Source organism: Eschrichtius robustus, chromosome 5 (assembly GCF_028021215.1).
Source record: "Eschrichtius robustus isolate mEscRob2 chromosome 5, mEscRob2.pri, whole genome shotgun sequence".
NCBI lineage: Eukaryota > Metazoa > Chordata > Mammalia > Artiodactyla > Eschrichtiidae > Eschrichtius > Eschrichtius robustus.
Window position 1 is genome coordinate 79,205,863 of NC_090828.1, and position 14,865 is coordinate 79,220,727.

The following is a 14,865-nucleotide window of genomic DNA, read 5'->3' on the forward strand; positions in this document are numbered from 1 at the left end:
AAGCCTGTTTGTGGTTTCTATGGTGGCCCAGAGTGGTGTAGTCCACTTATAACTCTCTTTTGCATTCACATTCTGAGGGCAACTTGCTTTACTGCCCTCTTCCTCATGGGCAGAGTAGGAAAGACAGGGTTTTTCTATGCCACTACATTTTTTTAAAAAGCTACTTAAATGAGCTCTATAGGTGATAGAAACTTTTTCTAAAATTAGGGTTTCTAAGATAGATTGCATGCCCAAATATCCCATCAAGTGTCCATTGAAGGCTATGCCAAGAACTGTGCAGGTGGAAAGAGACGAGTGTCGTCTCTATTCCTGGCCTGGGATTGGCACATGGTAATTGCTCAATAAATGTTTGTTGGATGGCTGCTTTTTGAAAGAATGCTGAACCTACCAAATGGGACAGTTGTCAGCGTTTGTGAGAGCAGGATCCCAGACATCGGTGGTTCCTTCTTTAGTTCTGTATTTAGAGCCTTCCACAGACAGAGTGAAACACTCTTAAAGGCACAGTATTTTGACCTTCATGGGTGATGATGGCAGGGTTGATGATGATGAATCAGATACGGTAACTGACTAAAGTAGTATATCACGGGTGACAAGGATGCCAAATAAGATTGAAGGTTTCTCAAATAAGCATCTGTTCTCTGTTCTCCTGTCTTCCACCCTCCTTTCCACTCCTCACAGTGCCTTTGACTCTTAACCATTCCTTCCTCTGATGTATAATGAGAGGCTAAAGGACACTTAAAAACATAAGCTAGGTTGCCTGACTTTTTCAACCATCTTGCACCAGCCTAGAGTGTAATGGGCATTCTGTGAGGTCATTCCATATCACCTATGTAGTCACCTGTTGTCAGAGCCAGTGGAGTGGGTGCAGTGGGGTTGGTGTAAATATTGAGGAACAAACAAGGTAGATATCAGTTCACTGGTTTTCCTTTTTACTCTGTAAAGTCATAACTCCCACAAACATTGGAGATAATTTAATGGCAGCCTATTATAATAACCACTATGTGAGCCACTTATGCCCATTTGTCTGCTTGTTAATGCACATGTGTAGATTCTTTCATCAAATGTTTCTTGAACACTTGTTACTGCCATGCATTGTACCAGACTTAGGAAGTACAGACGTAACTAAGGCAAAGTATCTTAGCCACGGGCAAACAGAAAAAAGGGAGTGATGGTTAAAATACTGTGTGATAATGGAATTATGAGCAAAGCACTAAAAGTATAAAGAAAGAAGGGTAGGGAGTAAGAGGTGTCTGAGAAGACTTCACAGAAGTTCTTTTTGAGCTGGTTCTTAGGGCAGTCAAGAATGTACAAAAGCATTGACATATAAACACTGTGTGGTTGAGAAACAAGTTGTTTTGTCCAGAGCATATTTAGAAAAAGGAAGTAGGGGGCATGATTTGAGAGCAACAGAAGAAACTGAAGAAGTTTGAGGCCAGTATGTTAAGGCTCTAGTACGCCTTGCTAAAGAGACCCCAAAATAGATTCCACCAAATGTTGATTTTAAAGGATACTAATAGTATGTTTTCCACAGTCAAATAAATTTGAAACTTATGGATTAAATAGCTGTCAGATTTCTTCACTGCAACACTTCTTAGAGGCATTAAGATAAAGAGGGTAATGTACATTTGAAATTGCAAGAGAAACTTGTAGCATGTGATTATCTCCCTTGCCAAAAAAACCCCTTCTTTGCGTAGGCTATCTCATGAGATTAGTGATCCAGGGTACTGCCTTGGAAAATGTTGCTTTGGGCCACAGGGAGCCATTGAAGTAGTTTAAGTCTTTGGATATAAGAGAAAGGTCACAGGTGACAGAGATGCTGAGGAGAGGTGGGTCCAGACCAGTTGTGGTCAAGTTATAGAAGTGTTCACTGAGGTCCCTCCAGGTTCATGGTCCATGACTTCTCAAGAGTTCATTTGTCTGGAATAAGATCATGATAAAGCTTTGATTGGAATCAGCCTGGGTAGTCAAGACTATTGTGTTTGGTTCAAGTTTTTCTTTAAAAAAACTGAGCTGTGTAGATAAATATGTCTTTCTCACACGTATAATTTATTTATTGTATTCCATATACATATTATCCAAATATTGGACCCACTCCAGTATATAGGGTGGACCTCTGCAGCCTCCTGGCCTGCTCTGCCCGAGTACCTCTCTGTTGATACCCATTGCCCAAGTTTTGTTTTGGTTAAGCTGTAGGTGTGCCTGCCCTTGGTGCTTTCACTGCGCTTTCACTGCCAGGCCCGGGTTCAACCCCTGGTCCAGGAACTAAGATCCCTCAGGCTGCGTGGCGCGGCCAGAAAAACTCCCAAAAAACACAACACTTGCCTCATGGCTGGTGCAAAGTAAATAAGGCCGAGGTATCTCTGAATTATTTACACAGAGACTCAGAGTGCCTCACGGGTTCTTTGTACCAGGGCAGTCTGCTTTGCATCACTGCCTTTTTGCTACTTCAGAAAATATTGTATTCAGATTTGAAGTTTAAAGCAAGATAGCCTTGTTCTAGTACAGTCCTGGCCAGGAGTTACCTTAAACCACTGGCAGTTTAATGAAAAAAGAAAAAAAAAAAGAAACTTACTACAATAAAAATAAACTTTATTTTCCAAACTTCTCTCATTAAAAAAATCTTTCTGTTTCTGACATGAGAAAAAAGGGACAAGTAGATTGTTGTTACTAATAAATGTAGAAAGTATTTCAGAATTTTGCAAATAAGCCAAATTGTCCAGATTCTTTACATTAATATATTGAAAGCTAGTCACCTTTCAGAGCAACATGAAATCTTTTCAGGCTATTGGTATTGGATAATATGAAAAATGATAGATATGTTGCCTTTTTTTTTTTTTACTTGAACAATAGAAATTTACTGTCTCAAAGTTCTGGAGGCTAGAAGTCTAAGATCGAGGTACCCACAGGGTTGTTTCCTTCTGAGGGATGTGAGGAAGAAGGTGTTCCATGCCTCTCTGCTAGTTCCTGGTGGTTTGCTGGCAATCTTTGGCATTCCTGTCTTGTAAAAGCATCACCCCAATCTCTGCATCCATCTTCACGTGGTGTTCTCCTGTGTGTGTGCCTGTCTCCAAATTTCCCCTTTTTATAAAGACACCAGTCATATAGGAGTAATGCCCACCCTAATGACTTCATTTTAACTTGATGATCTCTGTAAAGACGTTGTCTCAAAAATAAGGTTACATTCTGAGGTACTGAGGGGTTAAGACTTCAACATATGAATTTGGGGACGATACAATTCAACCCATTATAGGAGGGAAATCAGAGAACATGTTGAGAGTCAGAAGTTGAACTGAACAGCCTCTACTGGGTTCTAATGACTCTTTAAATTCATACTTCTAATGCAGATCATGCATTAAACATCAGTGATTTTGTGGGAAGTAAGAATTTTATGCTATTATGCAAAGCCCTAGAAAATAGAGTTACATTATAGTTTTGAGCATTCATGATCCCACACACCCTGTCAATCTGTCTGGTTATGGAAGGGAGAATTTTTGGTGGGTAACATGAACTTGAATTTATACTGAATAAGCAAAACAAATCACGGGATTCTGGTACAAACCCTTTTCAATGAGGATATTTAGAGCAACATCAACTTTTTCCTAGGCCATCTTTGAAATAATTTAAATTAGGTAGCTTTGTCTACTCTGTGTAATTTGGATAAGATTACAACATTGGTAGGTCATGCCTATAGCCAAAAATGAAAATAAGCAAAAAGCAAAACAAGATTGTCTCTCTGAAAATTAAATAGACTAATTCAGACTGTGGACATGATCAATAAATCAGGTGATTTATAAAAATATATATTAAAAAGCTTTTTATATTTCAGAAAGCCATATTATGTTTTTATAGATAATCTGCTTAATTTTTGCTTAAAAAATAGCTGGATTGCTTTTGACATTGAAAATAACTAGATTTTTCATTTGACCAGATTCGTGCACAGATTCACGTCAGTTGGCTATTACAGCAAGCCAAGTAGATTTGCATCTAAATGCGTTGTGGCACTTTAATATAATTGATCTTAGGTTGTTTTTTGGTTTTTTATTTTAATAGTGAAGATAATTATGCCTTAGAACAAGTCCACTGGCCCTAACACTTGAATGAAGACATAGCGATATGCTAGTTGTAAGAGTAGATCCAGAACATTTAACAGGGATACAAAAATGTGCATATCAGTCCAAATAGATGAGTCGTGAGATGTTAAAAAACATATCCATAAAATATTAATATGCAAGTTGTTGATTGGTAGACGTATTTCAGCGTAATTTGCTTTCCATGTGATGTTGCTCTGCACATGTATTTCTATTGCTTCCTAAAATGTAGTTGCAGCTTCTATAGCTAAAATAAAAGTTCTTTAGAACAAAACCACAATCAAAACCAACATAGCTATGTCAATAGCTAAACATTAGGGTGAGCATAAGAAGCAAATCAAGAGAGCCTTCTCAATTTTTTCTACCAACTGTTTGGTTTTATGTAAAACTCAACCCATCTCTCTTTAGAAAAGATTTTAAGTTAGATAGGACTATGAAAATTCAAAATGTTCTGTTTTGCAATGTAGGCTAACATCTGAAAGAGGTACTATGTTTTAAATAGAGGAACTAATTAATAAAAATACCATGACCTGTTATTTGTTATTTCTCCTTTTAGCGGAAGTACAAAGTGAAATTGAAAGAATCTTTGAGTTGGCAAGATCTTTGCAACTGGTTGTTCTTGATGCAGACACCATCAATCACCCAGCACAACTTATAAAGACCTCCTTAGCACCAATTATTGTTCATGTAAAAGTCTCATCTCCAAAGGTAATCAGCTCATTTCTGTCTTAAGGGTTAGAAGCTTGTTTCTTCTGAAATATTTTTTGCTCTGTGCATTTTTGTTAGTGGGCAAGGAGAATGTCTTGTTGAGACCCTTTTAATGAGCAGTTTTTAATTCACCTGTTCTGTACAGGTTCTAGAAATTTCGAGATAGCACATAAAGAATAGTTTATTCCTTCAAGAAGCTCACTGTCTATTGTGGTTCCCAAACTGGGCAGTTATGCAAGAGTATAATAAAAACAAAAAGAACTAAGGTGAGGAAAAGTAAGGTCTGGCTTTTCAGAGGCTTTAGGTTCTATCTTGGTAAATCTCTTAGGTAATATTGATTCTTGTATCACCTATATTCTCTCCCCAGTTGAGAAAGTACATAGTTCAAGAAGTACATATATATGTAAAGCAATTATACTCCAATAAAGATGTTAACAAAAAAAGAAGTACATATATATTTATCATATAAGTCAAACATCACTGTATAAAATCTCTCATGGAAACTTTATAGACCCTTACATTTGTGCTTAGGTTGGGTTCTTCAAGGAGTATAGTTATTCTGTGGTTGAGCACAATGGCATATCTGCCATGTATCTTTATGCCAATGGGGGAGATAAAAAAAAAAGTGAGACAGCCTCAAAGTGGTCCCTTTTGACTTGGGTGTTCTTTAATTTTAAAAAGTGATGATGGGCCAGGGCGGTAGTGGGGGGAGGGATAAATTGGAAGATTGGGATTGACAGATACGCACTACTATATGTAAAATAGATAATTAGTAAGGACCTACTGTATAGCGTAGGGAACTCTACTCAATACTGTGTAATGGCCTACATGGGAAAAGAATCCAAAAAAGAGTGGATATATGTGTATGTATAACTGATTCACTTTGCTGTACACCTGAAACTAACAGAACATTGTAAATCAACTATACTCCAATAAAAATTAAAAATAAATAAATAAATTTTTAAAAATAGATTACACATTTAAAAAAACTAAAAGTACAATGAGATTGCTTTTAAAAATAAATATCAAAATTTGAAAGACAAAAAAAGTAATGATGGGGAATTCCCTGGCGGTCCAGTGGTTAGGACTCCATACTTCCACTGCAGGGGGCATGGGTTCAATCACTGGTCGGGGAACTAAAATCCCTCATGCCACGTGGCATGGCCAATAAAAAATTAATTAAATTTTAAAAAGTGATGATGTACTAAAAAGTTAATATGAAATGGATACCCTTGGGAGGTACTACCTTAACAATCAGTTTCTTTTCAGTGGCCCTAGGAGTGCATTTTCTTGCTTAAATGCCAATTCAACTTCCAACCAGAACAGGGGTCTCCTCTCACAGGTGGAGAATGTGCCCTTCGCAATGCTTCTGAGCTCCTCAGCCTTCCATCTCTACAGGCACTGGTTCTGTGCAGGATGAGCTTGGGAATCCTGACCAAACCAGGACCTTTGGGGAATCATTAAAATGGATTGAAAATGCCTTGAGCACTTGGAGTCTCTTTGACCCAGAACTGAAGGGGATTCAAGCACCCTTCACTTCAGTGGAATAGATTTCAACCCCTCTCGCCCCAGTCACCGTGGGGTCCGTAAGTGCAGGAACGGGGACTCCTGTGAATATATGTGCTGAGATATCATTGAGTCTCATAGATTAGTAGTAGTTGGGGGGAAGGATCTTATTTCAGCTAAAAAAAATATTAAGGGAAAGATGAGTATATGGAAGAATGCAGTTACAGCAGTGCCCAAAAGACATAGGTATATCCCTGGTTTATACGTAGCAATACACCAGTACAAATGTTCTGCCTAGATTTCGATCATGAAATTGTCCTGTTAATGTAAGATTAGACTGGAATGCCTTAATTATCAGTGACACAAAGGGTCAAATATATGTAACTCTGATATTTATCTGACATTGAGATAGTGAACCAAAATATTACTGAACTAAATTTGGACATAAATGACCTGGTACAGATCAGTGCCTCCACTTTTGCAGGGCTCTCTTTGAAATCTCTGGGTAAAATCTAGGGTGGGAACTCCAGATCCCACCAAGACCTCACATGGAGGGAGAATAGGATGAACATGTCAAATCCACTGTAACTGAAAGCCAGTGTAAGTGGCTGATGTCATTACAGAGTGTATATATATATATATATATATATGACTTGTCATATTGTATTTCCTCCCTATTAATATTCAGGCTAAATAGACTATGAAAAAAGGTCTGGATTTATTTGGTTTTCTTTCAGCTCATTGACAGTATCTCAGATTCATGTCTTCTTCTATCAGGTTTTACAGCGGTTGATTAAATCTAGAGGAAAGTCCCAAAGTAAACACTTAAATGTTCAACTGGTGGCAGCTGATAAACTTGCACAATGTCCCCCTGTAAGTACAATCATTTTTTTTGTCTTAATCATTCTTGACTAGTTGGGAGAGGTTGGTGGGTTTTGTTTTTATCATATTAGCATTGTCATTTTTATTCTAGAACGGTCATGATGATGGTATGTTGTCATATATCTAAAGGATTTCTTGGAACAAACTGCTGCTGTCATGTTGGCTTACCCAGGCATCCAGAGCTGGGTGGTATCTGTCACGTAATAAGAAATGAACTTGGCGTCCAGGGTCTGATGTCCTTACTGCCACCTTGATTGCCTTGCAAACAGTCAGCAAACTACTTAATGCAGTCATGTGGACACTTTTATGAAAAGAAAACAACAAATAAAACATACTGATTTGACTCCTTTAACTTTTCTGCCAGAAAGTTCCTAGAGGCATAATAGATTATGACATTGAAAATTGAGAATTTATTAGAACTAGAAGAGCCCTGTGGTTATAGCAGATGAAAAGGTCAGGGTTAAGTAAGATGAAAAACCATATTATAGCAACTTTTCTTCTAATGCCATTGCCAGAAAACAGCTGCTGAGTTCGAAGCCGAGCAAATGGCGAGGAGGTGGAGGGTAGGGGTGGTAACTGCTACCATGTGGGTCACCAATGTCTACACCTGCTCGGCTGACTTACTATTTCTGTGCCTGCGTTTCTCTGAAGGAAATAACTGTTTTTCCTACTGATTTAATTCACTAGATTTTGTTATATGCTTATGTAAGGATCATTCATGCTCTGTGGAATCATAAAATTCAATTCAAATGTTTAGAGAAGCAACACAGCGTAGCTCTTAAAAGTACAGACTCTGGATCCAGACTGCCTGGGTTCAAATCCATACTAATCTACACTAAGGATTGCATCCCTAGTTACGTAATCTTGAGCAAATACCTACCTCGTTGGTTTGGTGTAAAATCTCAATGAGTGAATGCGTAGTAGAGCTCTTAGAACAGTACCTAGCACATAACAAGCACCATCTAAGTGTTTCTGTTATAATTACTGGATGTACTTTGTGCTGTGCCATGCCTACCAGTCAGGCTCTGCAAGGATCTGTGCCTGTCTGGTTCACTGTTGTGTCTCAAGTTCCTATCATACTAGGCCCACGATAAATATCAAATGAATGAAAGGATGTACAGACAATAAGAGTACAGGGTAAAAATAAGGATATACAGGCAATGCGTTCTCTTATTAGATGCTTACAATGGGCCAGACACTGTGCTAGGTGCTTTATATAGATTATCTCTAACCCTCACAGTTACTATCTCTAACCTTCACAGTTACTTAGTAAGGTAGGGCAGTATTATCCCCATTATATAGTTGAGGTGACTGAAGACAGAGAGATTAAGGGATTTCCTTAAGGTCACACAGTAAATTAGGATTAGATTTAGATCTGTCTGGCTCCGAAGCCAATTTTCTCCCCAATCGAACCCACCTATTCACACACACAGACACAGACACACAGACACACACACACACACACACGCCTGGTTATCTGCCTGCAGATAATTTGGATAGCCTGGAGTCTGGAGTCCTATGTTAAGTCTAACTGTAGTTAGACAGACACATTGCTGACTATTGAAGTCCACTTGCACAATGGAATGTATGATTAAAGCACTGAGCGAATATAGGAGAATGTATTACCCAGTCCCTGACTCTAATGCGTCCCATTTGAAGGAAGCTAACCCTTTTTTAGCAGCTATCAAAAGACAGGAACTATGCTATTGTTTCCAATTTTTAGAACAGTTTTCTAGGGGTAGTTATATCAGTTTGGGTCTTCTGGGAAGCAGACACTTAAGTGGAATTCGAAGTACAGATTTATTAGGGAAAATGCCTATGAGAGGAGAAAGGGAACAGGGACAGAACTGGCAGGGACAGCCTTCAGACCTGATGGAGTTCTGACTCTGTGAAAGGAAAAGGGGAAGGAAAAAGTGGGTAGGAGGAGCCTCAGACTGTGATGGAGCCTTGAGAAAATCTGCCACTCGGAGCTGGGGGCTCCCCAGAGCACTAGAGGAGCCTCACGTTGGGCAGAAACGTTCAGGCTCTAGTCCACGAGCTGTGCTCAGGCGGTGGCTGGGAGCAGCCTGGGGAGAGCAGGTCCTTGCTTGAGTGCCCTGGTGGATCCTGAAGGCGCAGCAGCCCAAGGCTGTCTGCTGACTGCACTCAGCACAGCAAGTTCTCACTCCAGGGGGATCTCGGCATGCACCTCTACGACCGCCGCAGTAGATAATACTATCCATACTTCCTACAGGAGAAAGCTAAGTCCCCACTAAGAAATTTGTTGTTGGAGGTCACAATTAATTGTTAATCAACTGTGCTCCAATATAAAAATCAAAAAATAAAATAAGTGGGCCCCAAGATTCAACCCCTTTGTCTGACTCCAGCCAAGCTCTGTCCACCTTACTGCTCCACTAGTACACACAGCTGTGTAGTGTAGACCCCCAACTTCGATGTGCAAGAAATAGCTCATTTTCTACTTTGACTCCTTAGCCCACTGGGCAGGCAGGATGTTTAGCCACGCTTGCAGCTGCCTTTACCCTAATCCAGGGCAGAACAAAGACAAAGGGTGGGGCTGGCGGGAAGTTGAGGGAGTGAGGGGGAGAGTTCCAATGCAGACAACCTGTTAATTGACCAAATCCACGTGGTCCTTAAGGATGGAGGCCGTGCTGCATCAGACCTTATCGGGAACAGGGGGTCTTTGGCAAGGCTGGGAGACACATAGCCCCTCCTCTCTGGGACATTGGCAAGAGAGCTCCCTTCTCTTCTCTGTCTGAGGGAGTGGAGGTATCTTCCTTTTTTCCCCCTCTTGTTACTATTAAAGGAACTCTCTGCTTTTGTTGTATCTAAAAGCATCCTCACCTTCTTTTGTTTCCGGAGACAGCACAAAATGTTTCCAACCAATTTAGGCTTTGGGGACACAAAATCCAGAAGGGGAAATGGAGAGCTGGTGATTTCCTGCCACAGACACCTCCCTCCCCCACCAGACAAGGAAGCACAGACCCTGCCACCTGCTTAAATGGCAGAAAATGAAGAGGGAAGGTACAAAAGGGAAAACACGGATTCATAGCTCAGATCTCATTGGCCGTGTCTGAGTTCACTTATGTAGAGCTCCACACTGTGAGGGCAGCGCTGGTTCTGTGAGGTCCCAGACGTGGCGCTAAGATCTGTGGGAGTAAGGGGAGCAGATCTGGGGGGACTTGAGGGCAGTTAGGCCTGTGTAATTTCATTTGACACAGCGATCAGACTCACCCAACAGGAGGAAGGCATTTCACACATCTGCTCAAATGCAAATGCTGAAAAGAATGGGACGGCTTTCTAAGTAGAGAGCTTGTCTCTAATTGCGTTCAGTTGGTGGCAGGGGTGGGGGTGGAGTGGGCTCTAGGACCTGATGTCAGGTGTCGTGGAAGGAATCTCCTCTGGTGAAGGCGGAAGGCTATGGTAGCTAACATCCCTTCCCAACTCTGACACTCTGATTCTATCTAGATTTTGGAAGTGATCAGCACAGACATGTTATTGAAATCATGAGGGTTGTAGAGCCCAGGGAAAAGGAGAGTATAAACATAAGCAGAAGATATATCAAGTCAAGTAATATGCTTATTGTTTCAAAACATGATTAAGATGTTTCACAGAATGACATGTGGGCATGTCTGAAGACGTGGTATCCATGTCTCCATATGGTTAAACCAGACAAACTCAAATATTTAGTCATTTCAATTCTGTGTAGCTCACCTACAATCAACCCTCTTGGCGAGAACTAAAATACACTCAGCAAACATTATTTAAGCTTTAGGCCTGTTACCTTGTTAGGTGCTAGAGAGACAAAGGCACGTTCCTGCCTTCAAGGAGCAGATAGTCTAAAAAGTTTCCATTGGTTGAGTCAACTCTTGGCAAACAATTTGTTAGGTCATAAATATCCTTACAGATACTACTTTATAAATCTTTTTTAGATTAAAAGAGAAATTTAGATCAGGGTTTCCCCACAATTGACATTGTGGGTTGGATAATTTTTTATTATAGGGACCTGTCCTGTACATTGTAGGATTTTAGCAGCATCTCTGGCCAGTAACAAACCCCAAGTTGTGGCAACCGAAAATATCTTTAGACATTGTCAAATGCCCCTTAGGGAAAAACATCACTCCTGGTTGAGAACCACTGGTTTAGATGAATATCTACACAAGTTTTGGTTAATAATGTTATAAGAAGTCTCAGTAAGTGATTCCTTGAGATGCATTTCAGGTGAATTGAACTTGTTCCTTTTTAATTTGATCTTTTTATGAGAATGAGTTTATTAACGTTTATTCCTAATAATTACTAGAGAAAATAACTTGTGTCTTATTAAAATTGATGTATTTTAGCTGCTGAGACAGTTGATAGTTGAGTATGTATACAGTACATGTTTCATCTGAAATAGCTGGAACCAAGAAAAGATACCTGCACTTAAATGCACATAATACTGTGAGCTGCCTTAGGATGTGTCCTCGTGTCAGGAATCTCCAACAGCCTCATGCACTGCGAAGGCAGCTTTACCCTGTCATTATTTCAGCAGGATAAACACTTCCTTGTTTTATATAATTGGTTCGATAACCTGGAATTCTAAACAAGCAGTCTGGATAAGCAAGGTTACCTTGAATTTAGTATTTTCTAAACACTCTTTACATTATTAAACATGTTCATTTAATATTGTTTGAATAGCATTTGTAATGCTAAGAAGGAATTGTACACTCTATTTTGGCATTCACGAAAAGAATCTTCGGATTATAAAAACCAGTAGTAGTCTCAAAATGTATCTGCATTTGTCCCTACCCTACTTCAATACCATAATTATCATTTTCATCCAAAGACGGGTGATCACTGTGTCATTTTAGTTCCTCTAGGAGAATTTGCAACTTGCTAAATTGGCCACTGCGTCTCCAGTCTGAAAAGTCAGCAAATTACACTGGTGGAATCTCACATTGCTAAGAAATTAAAGGCGGCAGTCTTTAGAAAGGGAAGTCTAAAAGAGTACTGAAAAAACTTGACTCTCTATAGCCAGAAAAATGAACTCAGGGACTATTGAAGCAAAAAGGGAACTTGAAAATCACCCTGTGTAGTATTTCCTGGAGCGTGTTCTTCCCACTACAGGTTGCATATGCAATGTCAACAGGTGGAAAGCACTTTGGTACCAAAAATGTTTGAGAAAACACCTAAGTAAACAAACGTAGACTGGTTTCTTTACAACAAGAGCCTTAATGTGCTAATGAGCATTTTAATAGGTCGTGTACAGTGCTTCCCCTGAATTTTGACTATAGAACCATTTTAGTGTTTCATGGCACAGTTCTAAGGAAAGACTGATCATGTTACAAATGAGGGGACTGAAACCAAGAGAGGTGAACTGGCTTTCCAAAGGTCATGCACCTTGGGCAAAGCCAGCGTAAGATCTCTGTCTCCTCATCTAGCAAGACTTTAGAGAGTGAATGGCAACAGACGGGCTATTATGTGTTCTTCTGTAGAGAGAATCATGGGTTTCATGGGTGAGACTTCTTCTAAGAGTAGGGTCAGCAAACTTTTTCAGTAAAGAGCCATATAGTAAATATTTTAGGCTCTGTGGGCCATGTGGTCTTCTTCGCAAAACTACACAACTCTGCCTTGGTAGCAGGAAAGCAGCCACACACAGTATGTGAACAAATACAAGTGTTCCAGTCAAATTTTGTTTATAGAAGCAGGAGGCAGGCCCAATGTAGCCAGCCCACCAAAGCTGCCATCCTTGTTCTAGGACAAGGTTCTGGTTACCTATTTCTGTGCAACGAACTACCCCAAAACTTAGTGACTTCATATGATAACCACTTGGTGGTACTCAGCTGGTGGCTGACCTGGTCCCTTAGCAGGAATGGTTGGAAGGCTGGGCTCAGCCAGCTCCTCTCCCTCTCCGCGTGGTCTCAGGGCTCTTGCACGAGATCTTTCCAACAGGAATATGAGCTTCTTACATGGCAGCTCCCAGGGCTCCAAGAGCAAGTATTCCACTCCCTTTAACTTAGATACTGGGCTTGGATATTGGCTCAGTATCCCTTCCACAGCCTTCTGCTAGTCAAGGGAACCTAGAGGCTGCTCAGATTCAAGGAGAGGGGACATAAACCCTCCGTCTCTATGCAGGGAGTGTCAAAGAACTTGTGGCCATTTTTAATCTGCCACAGACAGAAAGATGAGCTGGGAGGATGGGCTACTGAATAGTTCTACTCTGGAAGAGGGAGGAACTTTCCTTCATTGCCTGCTCTGGATTCACAGAAGAAAAGTTGGGATGCAGACAGAAAAGGGGTTTGTGAGACAAGAACCCATAAGCCCTTTTCATATATGTATTTTTATATGACCAGCCTGAATTTGCATTTGGAATAGCCTTCTGTACCCTATAGTGTTGGATTTCATTTTGCTTCTACCAGGTATTGGTGCCCTTTTCCTTTTCAGAGAAGTTGAAAATAGTACATTTTAAGAAGCGCAAAGTTCAAATTGCCCCAGTACTATGGTCACAAGAGCTACGTAATGCATGGTGAGAAAAGCAGATAGGCAGACAATTGAATATATAAATGAAATGTAATCCTTTAATCCTACTTAGCTACAAGCTGGTTTGTGTTACCAAAAGCTGACCCTGGTTCTTTGAGCTCTGTAATTTTTCTGTGCTTGTAAAATGACATTGATTGCTCACTCTGCTAGAGGGGAGTGTCTCCTCCACAGTCTTACAAACCTCTAACATTACAGTAACCATGGTCATTCTCTTCTATCACTCTTCATTTTCCATTGCTGAATGGACTCAGATTTATTAAACACAGGAACTCTGAAGTGAGTGACGGTGCTCAGTATCCTATCACAATAGTATTGCTATCATGGTAGTAATTTTCCACCGCCCTTTTCCAGTAATTTTATTTAAATTATTTAGAATTGGGTGAATTCACCTACCTGAAGCGCCATCCCCATTGGTGTATTCATTATTACAAAGCCTCTGGATGGTCATAGTTTAATTCACAACATTACTTTTGAAAAAAGAGAATAATTGATTTCAGATGTTTCCTTCATGAAACAAGACCACACGGGATCTAGTTTCTCTCAGTCCTAAGGCGACTACTCTTGCAGGAATTTCAGCCACCCAACTTAGATATACCGAGTTAGGGATACTTCAATACTATGATTTAAAGCATTGGATTAATATGGACTTAACAAAAACACTGGGTGCCTTTTCTGCAGACAGTAGCATGGGTAAATGTTGTTATAATCTTTGAAGAGTAAGAGTGGACAGGATGGGAGTTCCCTGGCGGTCCAGTGGTTAGGACTCAGAGCTTTCACTGCCATGGCCCCAGATTTAATCCCTGGTCAGGGAACTAAGATCCCACAAGCCACACAGCGCGGCCAAATAAATAAATAAATAAAAAGCAGGACCATCTTAAAAAAAAAAAGAACGGACCGGATAGATGGGTGTGGTGAGGAAAATGTGGTTGGGTTCAGAATGAATGTCACGGATCATTAAAAGAGAGGAACTAGAAGGGATCAAAGTCACTGTATTCTTTGCCTTCATGTTTTCCCCACTTATCAGTGGCAGGAATTCTGATTGTCTTTCCCTTTTGGCTCATTAAAGTGGAAACTGTGCCTGAAACTAACTGCTAGAGCCCCATGATATTGGTAGGCTTTCCTTTATCCCCATGAGATCTCCTAAATCTTTCAAAATCCCTTTAAC

At 40.2% G+C, this 14,865-nt stretch overlaps 1 protein-coding gene across 2 annotated transcripts in view; it reads left to right on the forward strand.

Moving 5' to 3' along the window:
* Positions 1 to 14,865, forward strand: part of CACNB4 (calcium voltage-gated channel auxiliary subunit beta 4) — a 259,187-nt gene that overhangs the window by 235,951 nt on the left and 8,371 nt on the right. For both annotated transcript variants that reach the window (XM_068545117.1, XM_068545116.1), the window contains 2 exons: positions 4,645 to 4,796; positions 7,080 to 7,175. In XM_068545117.1, the coding sequence (XP_068401218.1) occupies positions 4,645 to 4,796; positions 7,080 to 7,175 (248 nt within the window). The remainder of the gene's footprint in view (positions 1 to 4,644; positions 4,797 to 7,079; positions 7,176 to 14,865) is intronic.